This window comes from Cuculus canorus, chromosome 9 (genome assembly GCF_017976375.1).
Source record: "Cuculus canorus isolate bCucCan1 chromosome 9, bCucCan1.pri, whole genome shotgun sequence".
Classification (NCBI taxonomy): domain Eukaryota; kingdom Metazoa; phylum Chordata; class Aves; order Cuculiformes; family Cuculidae; genus Cuculus; species Cuculus canorus.
In genome coordinates, this window is record NC_071409.1 from 20,221,796 (window position 1) to 20,237,876 (window position 16,081).

Sequence of the window (16,081 nt, forward strand, 5' to 3'; positions counted from 1 at the left end):
CTGCCTCTTAGCTTTTCCTCGCTTCGGAAATGGGCAGTATTCATTGACGTACCTGCATACCATGTGTTTCTTTTTATTTCTGACAGCAACAAGGAGTGAGGATTTTCGTTATGCTGTACAAAGAGGTGGAACTTGCCCTGGGGATCAACAGTGAATACAGCAAGCGGACACTCATGCATCTCCATCCAAACATTAAGGTAAATGCACATTGGGCAGATGTATGAAGGATATTTGCATTCATTTGTTCTTGATAGCTACTGCTGACCCTCAGTGTGTTTAGGTGTGAACTGGACGAACAGCGATTCCTACCATTACAGTGCGAATAGTGTGAAAACATGAGAATTGCTCATACAGTGATTACCACATCTGGCAACTTCATTTCTTTAGGTTAGAATTGAACATAAAATTGCCTAGTTTTGACCTGCCAAAGCAACTATTCATCTGATTCAGAAGAAGCATATTTCATGTGACAAGTTAATGGGGTTGCATCAAATGGAAAATTACACTCTGAGAATGTTATCTCATTTCAGCATTTATGTTAATATATAGATGATGAGAGTCAACACTGGATGTTTATGTTCCCATCATAAATGAAAAACATTACACTGTTCTATGCTGTTTTGCTGCCGCTCTGCCACCAAGCAGAAAATGAGTTGTGGCACATGAACCAGTGGATAAGGCTAGATCCAGTCTCTTGAAATTAGAAACATATTTATTTTAATGAGCTATAAGATACATGCATGCATGAGGGTGACTAAAAAACTGCTAGAATAATAGACTTATTGTCACTTCATCAATTGTCATGGTGAAGAGAGGCATCCATTCACCATCATCTTTCTAGAAAGACTGGAAGGTGTACCTGGAAGATATGTGCTATCCATATATGTGCTATACACTTCCAGGTGTACCTGGAAGATATGTGCTATCTATGTAGCTAGATATGTGAGAGCATACAGGTGAAACTCTGTAGCTTTTTCCCCAGGAAGCTGGTCTAATCACTCTCTTCTGAAAATTAAAACCAGAGCTATATCCTGTATGCTTATATACATAGAAATTGTTATAAACACATGTCAAAGAAAATCTCATAAACAAATGTCGAACAACTTGCTGATTTTAAATGGAGGAAAGAACAGCCAACTTCTCATTTCACTTATGTAGTGGCAACAACCAAAGAAGTGAGTCACATCACCAATATGTTGTTTTCTTTCAGAGCAGGCTCTGTGTTTGAAAGCTCAGTGATTACAGCTCTACTGAAAGCATGATTTTATTTGTTGAAACAGTTTCCTTGACTATGATCCTCTTACGAACACTGTTATAAGTGTGACCTATCCCAATATCAGTAACCGTTGCTGATTGGGAATATCTGCTTTATGGGGACGCATCTGCCTGCCAGTAGCAGGGCTGAGCCCTACTTGGAGGAATCATGTAGCTTCCATAATTACAACAGTTAGTGTGGAGGCATCTTTTAAAAATGCCAGTGTTTCCTCATCATCCTGAGCTGCCAAAAAGAAATCTGGGCAGGTTTCTGGCTGGTAGGATATAAACTGAGCAGTGATGCTGAGCTTGAGTTCTTGAGTGGTTTTCTTCCCAGGTGATGAGACACCCAGACCATGTATCCTCCTCTGTGTACCTCTGGGCCCACCACGAGAAACTCGTCATCGTTGACCAGTCTGTGGCATTTGTGGGCGGCATCGACTTGGCATATGGCAGGTGGGATGACGATGAGCATCGCCTGACTGATGTGGGCAGCGTGAAACGAATGGCAGCAGCGAAGTCGGCATCAACGACCAACTTGGCAGTAAGTGAGCTTGCTCCAGTTGGTGACCACATTCAACATCTGTGTGTTAGGTTTACGGTGGGGCTGGATAAGCTTTGTCCACTTATAAGCATCGGGTTGGGCTTAGGAAGTTTAAAGAGGAATAGTAATGGGAAGGAGGAAGTATCTGAGCATCAGCTGACTCTTTAGGGCTAGATCCTGACCAGACCTTGCTAGGGCATGAAGACAGACAGTTTGGCTTCCTTTGGAGCAACAGTCACAATTTGGAAGCTGCATTCTTAATAAAACTCTTGAGTGCTTACTGTCTGTTTCTAGCTGAGTGCTCTGTATTTCAGGCCCTCAGAAGGTGTCTTGCTTGCTGAGCTTTCTGCTAACCTGGGTCTATATGCAACCACATATCTGAAAATGTGGTTGAGAATTTCAAGGGGAGTAATAATACAGAGTAAATTTCTGGAATTGGAGACTGCAAGTATGCTGGGTTTTCCTGTTGAGCGTCTCCTCAGTATGGACTCTCTGCCTCAAAAACATCCCTAGTTGACATCAAAGTGCATCTTTGTCACAGAGCAAAATTTAGCTCATGGTTGTTTCTGAGCATTGATATGATTAATCTGTAATTAAAGGGAAACCTCTCCATACCTCACCTGCACCAATGTCTTGTTTCTTTTAAGTCTGCAGCAGAGTCATCTGAACGTGTCCCCCTGCAGTCTCAAACTCTGTCCCCGGAAAGGCACTTGCTCCAGAGAAATGCTGATGATGCCCCAGACTCATCAAAAATGAAAGGAGTAGGAAAAGCGAGAAAGTTTTCAGGGTTCAGTATTTACAAGCATCTCCATAAGCATGGCATGCACCATGCTGATAGTGTCAGCAGCATAGACAGTGAATCAAGTAAGTAATGTTTTTCAACTAAACAACATATATAAAGCATGTGTGGAGATGGGTAGGTGGGTGTATATGCAGATTCGCATAATTTCAAGAGTAATGTGTGCTTTGTAAGTGAGGAAAGCTGATGAATTTCTTAAAATAACTGCGTTTAGTCAATATGTAAATTGTGCCACTGCAAAATTTACAAGAAAGGTTTTAAGTTGATTTGTATTTGGTTGATTATCAGTTGTCATAAGCCACCAGATGACGTGGTATAGCATACATGATACTTAATGCCTATACTGCTGGAAAATTTTGATCTGCATGGGAGAATCAGATCTTTCATTTTTCAACTTTTATTTATTATAACAAGCAAAATGGTTTCTGAATGTGATTATCCCCTCTCATAGGCTTGTGTCACCTAGGTTTAAATCAGTTCACGTAAGTGGAATTATTCCTAGTTTACCCACTTAATAGAGAATCTTCAACAGTTGCAGCTTTTCATTGCCCACACTAAAAGCAGCTTCAAAGTTAAAATTACAAGGATCAGCTTGACGTTTGTTCTAGCATGGAGTCTTTCCGGAAATCTGTTCTTCACGTCTTCAGCTCCTGAAGCTGTACATTGCTCACAATGGGAACTTATTTGAGTTTCCATCACTCCCTGCAGATCTTACTTCTGCCTCTGGCTGGATGAAGCCTTGCTGGAGCATCAGATGCCTTGGTTGCAGTCAGCTCAGGATATAGCCATGGCTTTGCTATTTCAATATATCCATTTGATTTAAAACCAGATGGGTCTTGAATTTGGTCCTTTTCCTGTTGGGCCCTTGTAGTTTCTGCAAACTGATGTTACCTTTTGAGCTCCTGTTATGCAAGCTGTCTTCGGACAGGATCAGGCACGCGTGTAGCTGAAGTGGATGTGTGTTTTTGCTATAAATAGATCATCTTGACTTTCTGCAGGTTACTGTAACCCCACTAGAAGTCAGCCGAATATAATCCAGAGTTTAAAGCCCCATCTGAAAATGTTCCATCACCACACTGAAACCAAACAGGGGCTCACTGAGCCTCAGCAGGGTAAGTGGAGGAAGACAGAGGTGCAGACCCCTTTAGACTTTAGCTGTCAATGGTTTTTTATTTTAACAATGGTGAGAGTTAGGTTGGGTGCCAGGATCAACCTTTGCTGCTTGTTGTTTTCTCAGCATCCTTAACACCCGTCTGAGGACATCCTGGTAGAAAAGCCTTCTCCAGTAGCTTCAAAAACTGCAGCTGTGATTCTGCTATATCATTATTTCAGCAGTCCTCTTCCTATAAAGGAAGGGGCTTGTTACTTAAGTTGAGAACTTCTACATTGGTTATTTTAAAATAAGCCTGATGCAGGAAGATAAATGCAAGCAGAGAGAGGAAACAGCAAAGTGGCTGCTGCCAGACCTATGCTTGGATGAAAACTTCGAGAGATCCCCTTTTGCCCCTTATTAAAATCAATGGGAACATTCTCACTTGAGAAAGGAGTTCGGCTGATTAAGAGAAGGAGCTGTACTGATCTCTGGACTGATGTTGAAAGGACCTGTTAAGTATTGTACCTCACCGAGATGCCTCTGAGGACTGGTATGGGGTAGAGGAGCAGTTCTTCAGGGTTTTCCTCTTGCTAACGTATTCCTCTAAGCTATTAATTGCCAATTATAAAATATTGGTTACCAAGTAGTGACAGGTATCAAGGAAGGGATGCATTTGAGTTATGTGGAAATGAAATGCAGTCTCTCCTCATCTCATGCTCATTCATGAGTCCATGCGCAGTCATCAAAGCTCAGTAGTGTGTTCTGGCTGGACAGCGCGTCCATCCGTTCTCATTCCCATTCAAGTATGCTGAGTCAGCAATTCCCCAGCTCCACCTGGACTCTCACTAGAAATTCGTGCTTCCCAAGGCAGCTGTGCTGCATGCCTGCTGCATGGCATTTTTGGCATGGCTTGGCTTGGCTCAGTATGGTGGGGTTACAGCAGTGCCTGGCAGGGCTGGCTTTATGTAAACTAGTCTTATTGCTGATACCTATTATGTTGACAATTGAAAGGGGATTTTGTGCTAATGGGTTTTTATGGTTACCTGGTGATGTGGTTGGGTTAGGAGAGGCTTCTGCTGTTAACATGTTGCTGCGTAATTACTGCATTTGGTGCAGTAGATGAAGGCTGCTCACAGAATCAGGAAATAATTCTAGTTAAATGTTTATGGTCTAGGACAAAATTTTGGTTTTCTTAAGAGTGAGGAAAGAGAGTTCACTCTGTACTAAAATGTGTGCCTTAGAAAAGGAATCCAGTTGAGGGGGAACATCCCTGTCTACAATATTTCAGATGGTTTTAATCACTGACAATTTGGAATTCAGGGTCCCTTTGTTCAACATGCAAAATTATATCAAAAGATGACATTGTTATTTGAAAAAAAAAAAAAGCCACTAATAAACCCCACAATATTTAATGAGGGAACATGAGCTTTTTAATCATCTCATTCTAGTTGATAAAGACTAGGTTCTGTTAGAGGAGATACATCCTGCTATAGAGGCAAGATCATAAACCTTCTAGCAAAGAAGTTGCAATTAGTTCCGTAGTATTGTAAAATATATTAATTAGATGACATATGTGGTCTTCCTGTACATATATCCAGTAAGGTCAGTCACAGCTGGGAGCTGACTGCCACATGATAGTATTTAGGTGTTGTAGAACTGGAAAGACAAATGATTATGGGGTGATTTTAGTCCAACATAGAGCGAATTCAGCATCTGCTTTTTGTTTCCATAATGGACTCATATATATTACCTGTCCTAGTTGTATAACAAACATTAAAATAGGGAAGAAAAGAATACCGATATTCATCCTTTGAAATCAACAAGAAGAAGACTAGGGAGAAAACAGCTTCAGCCAACTGGGACAGGCAGGTCCCACCAATCTTTTCTGTGAAAGTGAGTCTCTCGCCAGTGGTGTGCTACAAACAGCCATGACTTTGAAGCATGTGGGTTTTTTATCTTGTTTGCCTGTGACAGATAAAGGGTCCATCCGCAGCTTGAAGACCGGTGTTGGTGAACTGCTTGGGGAAACCAGGTTCTGGCACGGAAAAGACTATTGCAACTTTGTGTTTAAAGACTGGGTTCAACTTGACAAACCTTTTGCTGGTAAGTGCCTTTGCACCTTGGAATTCATTACGTTCCCCCAGACCCTCTTCTGCCTCTTTTCAGTCTCAAACCATATTTTTGCTGCTTCTGAGCCAGAGATAATGAGGCTATTTTAGTTTGACTGCTAGGAAGAAGCATCAAAACTTGAGATGTTCCAGGGCCAATTATGCTGTTACGGTCCATGAACTTGGACTGTGGGCATCTGTGTGATAATTCATCTGCACAGCCATTGATGTTGTGTCCTAGAAACTTCAGTTTGAGCAGAGGGATGCTGTGCTTTTCCACATTCATGTCCTTTCTGTGGAGATCCAAACATGCTTTCCTGTCCCATAGACTTCATTGACAGATACACCACCCCAAGGATGCCCTGGCACGATATTGCCTCTGCAGTGCACGGCAAAGCTGCACGTGACATCGCCCGACACTTCATCCAGCGCTGGAACTTCACCAAGGTGGGGTGCAAGTATCACTTCTGTGGGCATGGAAATAAATACAGCCCAGTCTTATCCACGTGCTCTCCCCAGGCATGCATTTTGCAGGTTTTTCTGTTACTCTTCTATGTTCCCATCTCTTAAAGGACTTTTTTTTTTCTTTTGTCCCTGAGCAGATTATGAAGCCCAAATACCGATCCCTGTCCTACCCATTCCTGTTGCCAAAATCTCAGCAAACTGCTAATGAGTTGAAGTATCAGGTGCCTGAGGCTGTTCGTGCCACAGTCCAGGTGGGTGTTGACGTTCTTCTAACATCTACCAGTTGTGTGTTATGTTTTGGGAAGGCCTAATGAGTTGAGGTTGCCCATTAAGTATTTATCTCAGATCTTCAAGCAGTCTACCAGGCCTCTGACGCCTTGCTTGGGCGGGTAGTGGTCAGCTAGAGCTCAGCATTAAGTGGAGTCTCGGGGCTGTTGCTTTCTGTGTTGAACTTCATCTGCATTTTATTATGCAGCCAATCAGCCCTGTGGGTCCTCTGCAGTTCTACACAGTCAGCCCACAGTCTTGTACGTGACAATCATCCTCACAGTCACAATTTCCAGGATACCTATTTTAAAAACCCGGTTAGCTATATTGAGTGCACGCATATTGAATAATACTGTTACCCAGCAGAAACATGGACTTGTTGAAGAATACAAAGTCAGAATAATTGTGCTGAACCAGCAAAACAATTGTGTCTGGATGAAAGATGTATGAAATAAGAGCAATTAGACCAAATGCAGAAAAAATGCATGCCTTGGCTCTTTGTAAGGTCCACCCAGATGACAGCAACTCTTGGAGAAGCTTAGTGTGACAAGATGTGTTTTTCTGGGTTTGTGGGTTGCCACGGCATTGTCTGTTCCTTCCCACATGATGTGAAGGATGGCCAGCACAGGGATCTTGTGTCATGGATCTCAGGCATTTTACATCAGCCTTCAAAACAATGCTCGTAGCTTGTTGAGAATAAGTCTCTCTTCAGGCATCACCATGCATCCCTGTGGCTGTAACTGCCTCTCCCTAGCTTGTCTGTGACACAAGTTTTTGGGAAGCTTTGTTATGGGAGTGAGGGGAGCTTGTGTCTCTAGTCTGTGCTCTAACCGCAAAATAAGCCTCAACTTCTAAATTATGGGGTTTGCTGTAGCAAAAAGTTACGCTCTACTGATTACAGAACTGGAAGCAGTTTTGAGAGGAGAAACTAAACTGAGCATAGTCAAGGTCGAACTTCCCTTCAGTCCATCCTGCAGAGCTGCTGGCTCGGGGCACCAGCCCATGGGAGAGGAGGAAGCTCAAACAATGACTGGTAAATGCCACATATATCAATGCTGAGTGATGGGTGAGCTGCTTGAAAACCAGCCTCATCACAGCATTGTTGGGGCACTGCAAATAACTGATACGTCTGGGAAGTGAGGGGCGCTTGGTAGTGATGCTATAAATGGCAAAAAGAGAGCAGGTTTGTCCTGTAAATTATTCATTTGAAAGTACTTCACTCATTTCAAATTTATGTCTGGTGGCAGCTTTTAGAGACCTGTCAGGGTAGCCCAGCCCTGCATATAGCCAGATAAAGAAGAGTGTATGATATTAGGCTGGAAAATGTTGCTATGCAATGTATTGGGTATGAGAGAAGGCTGCAGGATAAAAACGTACGCAGCACTGAGCATGATGGAAGCAGTGAGGGTGGCTCCTCTGCCCAGGCTTCTTCATCCTACCTGGGTGCAGGTCCTTTGAGCACAGGCTGCCTGCAGCTGGGTTGTCGTTTCTGGATGGTGTCTTTGAGCTCTGAGGTGCATACATACTATGATCTTGGCTGTCTCCTCCAAAATGCTCTCTGGCTTCCATTGATCCCTTGATGGTGCAAGTGTCCTGAGCATCCCTGCAGTCCCCACTATGGCTCAGTGAGCAGCTCACATTCTTGATTAAAGTTTCAGATTTGTGTGCTGCAAGAGAAATGGGGAGAAGGGAAGGACACCTGCAGCCTGGATTTGAACCCATCTCCTTGTGGCTACGTTTTTCTGGGGCTCCTGGTTGTGCATTATTACATCCCTGTATGGCTTCTCCTTTCCAGCAGCCATAAGAATATCAACCTCTTGCCCATCTGATATATTATTTCAGACCAGAGGACTGCAACTACTCACTTCTCCTCTCAGTGGTACAATCCAGTGCAGAAATAGTCAGATACCTTAAAATCTTTCACCAACTTCCCCATTTTGGTGCAGTGTAGGGACTTTATTGGCAGAAGTGACTGTTCCTGGCTGTGGGGTGATCTAAGAAAGTCTGGCTACTGGTTTTCTTGTTTCTGAGCTTGTTTGCAAATTTGTCTTCAGTTGTGGGTAGATCGGAGGAAGGGAAAATGCAAAGGATCTTTGGGGATTGCAGTGTTGCTGCAGCCCAAGCCTTTGACCTGTCTGCAACAGATTTTGACCTCATTGTACCATCTGGTTTAGTTCTCCTTTGTCAAAGGAGAGGAGCAGTTAAGTGTTTTCAGGGGGATGGGGATAGCAGGAGCAGCACTGACAGGGAAGATGAATTCAGCATGCATGGGAAACAGTGTGGAGGTGCAGGCTGGGAAGTAGGAAAGGAAACTATTGGCTCCGCAGGTTAGTCAGACACAGTCTCTCATTCTTTTTCGTTTGAACGTCTGGACTTTTCTCACAATACCAGTGTGATTGCACACTGATTTTGCAAAAGTCAAATAGCCATCCACGAAAGGCAGTGCCAGTTTTTTTCCTTCTCTCTATTTCCATTCCAGAGTTTGCAGTTATCAGCCAAAGCCAGAGCTGCCAAAGATGTGATGTGGTGAGGCAATATCCAGTTCCTGATGTAAATGCAATGAAAATTTAATGCTCTGGCAATGGCACTTTGAAGTCTGTGAGAGCTTGCATTGTTCAGGATTTATGCACTAGCCTATAGCAAATTTATTACTGTTGCATCGGTTAAAGAAGTTAAAGGGATGACAGGCACAGCACTCAGTGCTGCAATTGAGAGGCTTCAGGGAGAGGAGAAGTTGTCACATGGACACGCCAGCTCTGATTAGTGGAGCCTGTGCTGGGCCGCACATGTCCTTTTCTACCTATGAAAAGAGGTTGAGTTTAAACCAGCTCACTTTAAATACTTTGACAGGAAAGACAAGATGTCCGTAAGTGTGAAAAGAAACATCGGTGATAGGGGAAGGCCCACGTAGAAAACATCAAGGTGTGAATTTCAGTGCCACAGCTGCAGCTCTGTTTCCTTTGGGTGCTGCATCCGTGTGAAGTTGCCATTCGTGGCCTTATCCTGCCACCTCCTCTCCTGTTGCTGTGGCTGCAGATCCAGGTTAAAAATAACTTTATTTTTAGGAGGTCCAAGGTGGAATGCCTTAAACCCGTTCTCCTGCCCCAGCCAGCGTATTCTGACACCCCCTCTTCCCTCCACACATGGATTTGAGGTTGTAGCTGGCATAAACCTTTTGGGTGATGCCGAGACAGCTTTTTAGGATGAGCCATGACACATTGTTCTGGGATGAGGGCAGAGGAATGGTGGTATGTAACAGCAGGCAGCCTGGTGTGTGGAGGGAGGTGGGGTGCCAGCGTGTGGAGGGGTGATTAGAAAGGTGACGGGCAGGTGGATGATGTGGTAGGAAGCCATGCGGCTGGAAGGGGATGGTCCTGAGTGATGGTTCTGGTGTGTCAGGTGACATTCCTGGTTTGGAATAAACTTGTCTCACAGCAGTAAAGTTTTCTTTCAAAGCAAGGTTCTTTGGTGCTATCAAGCTCACAATTTGGAAAAGGACAGTTCCAGCAGCTTAAGCTATTGCTGCTGTCAATGAGGGTATGGAAGTCACTTTGTTCAGTGCAGGGCTCAGCAGCTTATCTTGAAAAGAGAAGCAGCTCTTTGGAGTGTGGACAAAGTGACCAGAAAAAAAAAAAAAAAGAAAACAGGATTAAATATCAATACTTCGTACACTAGGAAGCTACTATCTGCGGCTTTCTGAAGTGTAATTCCAGCTTGCATTTGCTGGATGTGTCTCCAGCCCACAGAGGGGCAATTTGTGGTCCCAGGTTTTCAGGCTGCAGCTTGAGCTGAGTGCATGGAGGAATTAGTCTGCTTTCTACCTGGAAAAGCTGGTTTTCTGTCCTTATTTATGCTAACAGTGGAATTTTGTTCAGAAGCTCCATCTGCTGTGGTACTTGGCAGGGTTTCAGCAGTGTCCAGCCTGGGACATGTGGGAGCACACATGCAAAGCATGTGGCTTTGCAAACCAAATGGGTGATTAAAAGCCCACTGACATGAGCAGCATCACCTTGCCAAAGTTTATACGAGTGAAGGGTAGCTGTTGGAAGTGGCAGAGGCTATGATGGCCGTTGCGTACAAGTTGGCTTCCTCCCTCAAGCCTCTGTCACCTTGAGATTTGGTTTGAGAGACTGCAGAGTGCTCCCCCCTGTTGGCCGAGTGAGCAGCCAGATCAGACAGTTGCAGGATCTGGGTTTCCGTGACCTGTGAGAGAAAGCTGCTTCTGTCCAAGTGAAGGAATTAGCTCAGGAGTTGTGTACTATGTAACAGCAATGCCCCTCAGTGCCACCTCCAGCGATGCTCTGGAGACCAGAGGAATGCTTTGGTTCGGGCGTGCAGCACCTGGACCAAAGGGCCAAACCCTTATATACTGGTATACTACTGGTAATTAATTAGCTCTCAAAAATCTTCAGCCATGCCACATCCAGCAGCCTCCTGTGATGGTAGTGATGACAATGTGACAGTAGAGCTTAGGGTATCAGGGATGTCATGGGAGCAGGGAGAGTAACATCAAGCAAAGCACAAGCTGGACTCAAAAGAAAATCCATTTGGAGAGATTTCCAAGGGAAAATGTTGTTGAGGCCCAGAAGAGATCAGGATTTTGCATGTGCTTCCACACACATTTCTTGATGCTCAGCGTTTTAATCTTGTCCTGTGTGTGACTGGCCCTCGAGTGCTGGTATAATTGCTGTATTGAGATATTTTAAGGCTATTGTTTCAGTGTTTTTGTCTTGATAATATTTAAGATAGAGGCTAATCATGAGTAATTGTTTCCCCTGAGCAGTATCCTACCAACATTTCATTAAAAGCTACATTTTCATCTAGGAAAATGTTACTTGGGGCATAGCACTGTTGCTTCTTGACTCAAGGCATGGGAGTGGGAGACGCTGCAGCATCTCTGGCTGCCAGGAATGGAAAGCCACTTGTGCAGGGATGGCTCAGCCTGGTCGAGAGTGTGAACAAAGTTTGTTTCTCATATTGGTTTGGCTCTCTTGTGCAAAAACTTCAGAAGACAGAGGGAGAATGTGCCCTGGGGATCTGACACTATCTGCTATAAATGTGGATTTCCAGTAAAAAATAATAAATAATGTTGGGCAGCTGAACTGCTATAAATTTTGAAAGCCCTGTCATCAAAAATAGGATGGCTTGTGCAAGAATTTGGCAGAAGACATAAATGACCTCGAGCACTCAGGACAAAGACATGCATTATCAGACTGCCTTTTTGTGGAAAAAACGCATTGCCCCAGCTGGAGAGCAGCTTTAAGTATTGCTAGAGGGGAGATCACTGATTGGATGTGCATTCCTGAAGCGTGGAAATTTAGGTTGTTTTAAAAGCAGTTTGTTGTAAGACTTTAAGCCAAGAATGGAACTTCTGTGCTGCTCCTATCACATCTAAAACTGCTCAGGTGGGAGAGGGCGTTTATGTTTTTAATCAAAATGTTATTAAGTTTTAATAACACTTTTGAATGTCCTTTCTCTTTATTTACAAAGGCAGCATAAATGGCGAATATTGCACATATTACCTTATTTAGTGAAATCCTGACAGGCAGATGGTGCCAGGGAAGACCATTACCTCTTTGATAATTCAGTTGCAGTGCTGCGCCATCCTGGATGGGATAGAACTGAAGGTGTTCATTTCTTGCTTTCCAGGTGATCCGTTCTGCTGCTGACTGGTCAGCTGGTATTAAATATCATGAGGAGTCCATCCACAATGCCTACGTCAGCGTGATAGAAAACAGCAAGCACTACATATATATAGAAGTGAGTGGCAGTGAGGGAGGGCAGTAGGGTCCCGATGCTCTGGGCATGGCTTGCAGCTGTCAGGAGGGCAGTTCTTCTTCTTGAGGCTTGTTCGTTCTTTTTCATGAGTTTAGGTTCATACCATAGCATATGTCCAATTTGAAGGAACTCACATGTGTCATCATATGGATATTAATAACGAATCTGCTCTGAATTTCTGGAGCTGTTTTCACTGACTTTAGGCTGGCAGCCTTCTGACCACAGAAGTAGACATCTCCTTTATGAGCATCTTTACAAAATTGCCAGTAACTTCCAAGGCCTGTGCAATAGTTTTCCTGCCCCCTCCATGGCTTTGTAATGTCCCCTGTGTGTGCCCTGACCTCCTGCACGCAGGCTTGGTCTCGCATCCATACAGCCTTGAGCGGCAGAAATTTCCTGTGTTGGAGCAACTCTGAGTGCTGCCTGGCTGAAGACAATTATTTCTCTTGTTTTCATTGTTTTTTAGCCTCTTGCTAGGTTGTTCATTATGTGAACTTTCAAAAAGAGAGTGTGATTCATGGGGACTGATTTGTTCCCTATGGGAGCACAGGCACACACATCATTTAATAATTAAAAAAAAAGCATCAGCTCAAATTGCACACAAAACCCAGCTATCTTTAGTTGCTTTTGGTCTGAAATAAAACATGCAAATATTTTTCCTGGCAGTGTCTGACAGTAGCTTTGCTTGCTTGTCCTGCAGAACCAGTTTTTTATTAGCTGTGCTGATGACAAAGTTGTCTGGAACAAGATCGGCGATGCAATTGCTCAGAGGATCCTGAAAGCTCACAGGTAACCTGTTCTTAACAAGGCAATGAAAGTGTTCCAGGTGCATTTATATGGAGTGGTGTAAAATAATATCATAATAGACGCAACTGTACAATGGCTTTTCCAGTGCAGAACCAATGCAGTTGAACATAAGCTTGCATTTGCAGCAGTGAGACTCATTAGTGGTTTCTTTGCAGCCAGGAGATGGTGTTCTGGACCTTACTGTGATGCAAATGTATTTTAACTATGGAACTTGTTTAAAAGCAAGTCCTTTATACTCCAGTTCAGTGACATATTTGTTTTATAGCCAACCAGTCCTAAACTGCGTGGTAAGGCACGTTGGTGGGTGAGAGGTATTAACTGGGATTTGAGTCTTATTTAAATTATCCAGAGAGGATTGGCTTCACGTAGGGGAAGGAAACAAATTTTGAGGATTTGACTGCAGGGTTCAGATACTGTTTGAACGGGTAAGCACTGGAGGGTATTTGCAACCTCTGGCCTTCGCAAAGGGACATCATTTGCACCTGGTTGGATCATATCCAACCATGTTTTAGGTGCTTCTTTTACTCGAGCCTGCCTAACCCTGTGTTAACATTAATCCCACAGGTAGTGGCTTGTCTTCACTTTGATCCTGGACAGCATTGCTTAAAGTTTCTCTCCTGAAGTCTGTCTTTACGATACATAAATATGTCATAGTTTAAAACTGTATCCTGCTCTTGCTGGCCTGAGATACAGAAAACTTTTTAAGTTTATTCTTTTCATCTCTCTTGTGCATTTTTTGCCATGCATGAAGAAGCTTCTTGCAATGATGATTTTTCTCCACATTGTCCAGAGCTATGCAGGGGCTGCTTTCCCAGAGGTGCTCTCTCCGCAGTCACAGAAATTTCTCTCTTTGGGACTTGAGCTTGGGAGTTCCTACTTGAGTAAGGGCAGCCAAGCCAAGAGAGACAGATACCAGGGTATGGAATGGTATCTGCAAGGCCACAGGAGCAGCCGTGAGACAGGCTTTGTTCAGAGGCAGTGTGGAAAGAGGAGCACTGTTCAAAATGGGAGAACATGGGTGTTATCTGCTATGCCCTTAGCAACAGGGCAGAGTAACAGGGTGGAGTTGCTTGTAATCTGTGAGCTGCAATGCATGGCACAAATAATTGAGATTAGCTAAGGATGAGGTGGATTTCCTCACGTAGGGTAAATGAGGAGCGGTGCCAGTGCTGTGTAAGGTGTGAAGCACAGGAAAAGCAGTGTAATACAGCTTGGGTCCTGTGATACAGCCATGCATCATGGGACGGTCTGTCTACGTGAACAGAATGACCCACACTGGGGCTAAAGTGCAGGCAGACAGATGGACATGGTGTTGCTGTTGTTTGCATTGCAACTTTGAGGCTTGCAGGCAACCAGGCACAGCATCTCTGTGGAGGTCTGTGTCCCCCTGAAAAGCTGCTCAGGATTTCCTGCCTTTGGGAACAGATTGTCATGGTCCCTTTGCATCATTGCCTGCTTTTAGCAATGCTACTGAGGTAGCAGTAAATTCTCCAGGTAATCTGCTAAGATTTTTCTCTTATATAAAGTTTACTTAAAGGGTGTCATTCTGTCCAGACATCAAAAACTCTAGTACAAAAGCACAAATTCTTCAGTGACCCATTTTCAGATGGGATGCTCAATTCGCTTCTGTATTATTCGTTTTTTTTGGCCAATATCATGCAAACTTAATGCAGTGAATGTATTCAAATTCTGCACGCTCCAGAGTGCTTGGAATTGCCTAAGATTAAAAGTAAATTCAGACCTAAATGGTTTATATCAAGTGCTCGTGTTCCACACTGCCCTGGGTAGACAGCCTAGGTGATACACAGATGTTTAATTGTAAATTAACGTCTTTAGTTAAGCTTGTACACTTTCTACTCTTCTAGACTAAATATTTTCTACTGACGTAATTAGTAACATTCTTTTCTTGGTTTCCTCTTTTTTTTGTGGTGGCTTTTTAAGTAGTTTAATCAACACTGGGCTTAGACAAACAAGCTTTTTGGGGAATGCTTTTGTTGGTAGATCTTTTTCATGATACAAACAGGCTTGTTTCAAAGTCCCTTGTTTTATACAAGTGAGACCTCATTCCTTAACTGTTTTGGAGGTCTTGTGCCAAACTGTGCATAGCATAGCTATAAGGAATTGCTGGTTGAAATTAAAGAAACACTGGTCTTCACTGTCTCCCTCCCAGCTCAGGAGAGACTCCAATTCTGCACTATTCCATGCCCTTAAATCCATGGGCACGACTTGCTCGAAGAAGGATTATTTTTAGTATAAACTGCAGGCTGGCTCCTTTTCAGAGTGCTCCTGAAATGGTTTTGTCCTGATTAAAGTGTGTTTGCCATCTAGTGGCAGTACCCTTCCATGGAGCATCCTTCCTCCTCTGGGCGCGGGGCAGGGAATTGCCACCACTCATACCAGCTCCTGGAAAGCACTGGTAGAGCAGATGCATCTGGCTTTTATCAGCAAAGAAAACCCAAAAGTGGGCTTTAAGAAAAGCTCCCAGACAGTGCTGCAACAGTAGCTTTTGTTCTGAATGAGATCATGGTTAGTCTATGGTTTAGTGGGGGAGAACTCTGGAACTGAGGTTTTGTGTGTTGTGGTGCATTAGGGGAATATTTGCTTGTTCCCTGAGCTTTTTCCACCTTTTGTGATAGTTCTGGCTGCTGAAACAGAGGATGTAGGGGAATCACACAGAATCACACAGAATCACAAGGTTGGAAAGGACCCATTGGATCATCGAGTCCAACCGTTCCTAACACTCCCTAAACCATGTCCCTAAGTACTTCATCCACCCGTTCCTTAAACACCTCCAGGGAAGGCGACTCGACCACCTCCCTGGGCAGCTGTTCCAGTACCCAATGACTCTTACTGTGAAGAATTTTTTTCTGATATCCAACCTGAACCTCCCCTGACGGAGCTTCAGGCCAATGTCAGGTTCGATTTTGGTTTTCTGTCTGTGATAGCTCTGTGACCGTTGCTGTGGT

The 16,081-nt window shown here is 43.8% G+C and overlaps 1 protein-coding gene across 4 annotated transcripts in view; it reads left to right on the plus strand.

Moving 5' to 3' along the window:
* The window catches only part of PLD1 (phospholipase D1), a 75,226-nt gene that overhangs the window by 47,727 nt on the left and 11,418 nt on the right, over positions 1–16,081 (plus strand). For 3 of the 4 annotated variants that reach the window (XM_054074206.1, XM_054074205.1, XM_054074208.1), the window contains 9 exons: positions 87–197; positions 1,592–1,798; positions 2,446–2,662; positions 3,596–3,709; positions 5,665–5,793; positions 6,127–6,245; positions 6,401–6,514; positions 12,180–12,290; positions 13,009–13,097. In XM_054074206.1, coding sequence (XP_053930181.1) covers positions 87–197; positions 1,592–1,798; positions 2,446–2,662; positions 3,596–3,709; positions 5,665–5,793; positions 6,127–6,245; positions 6,401–6,514; positions 12,180–12,290; positions 13,009–13,097 — 1,211 coding nt within the window. The remainder of the gene's footprint in view (positions 1–86; positions 198–1,591; positions 1,799–2,445; positions 2,663–3,595; positions 3,710–5,664; positions 5,794–6,126; positions 6,246–6,400; positions 6,515–12,179; positions 12,291–13,008; positions 13,098–16,081) is intronic. The other variant, XM_054074207.1, reaches the window with a different exon arrangement.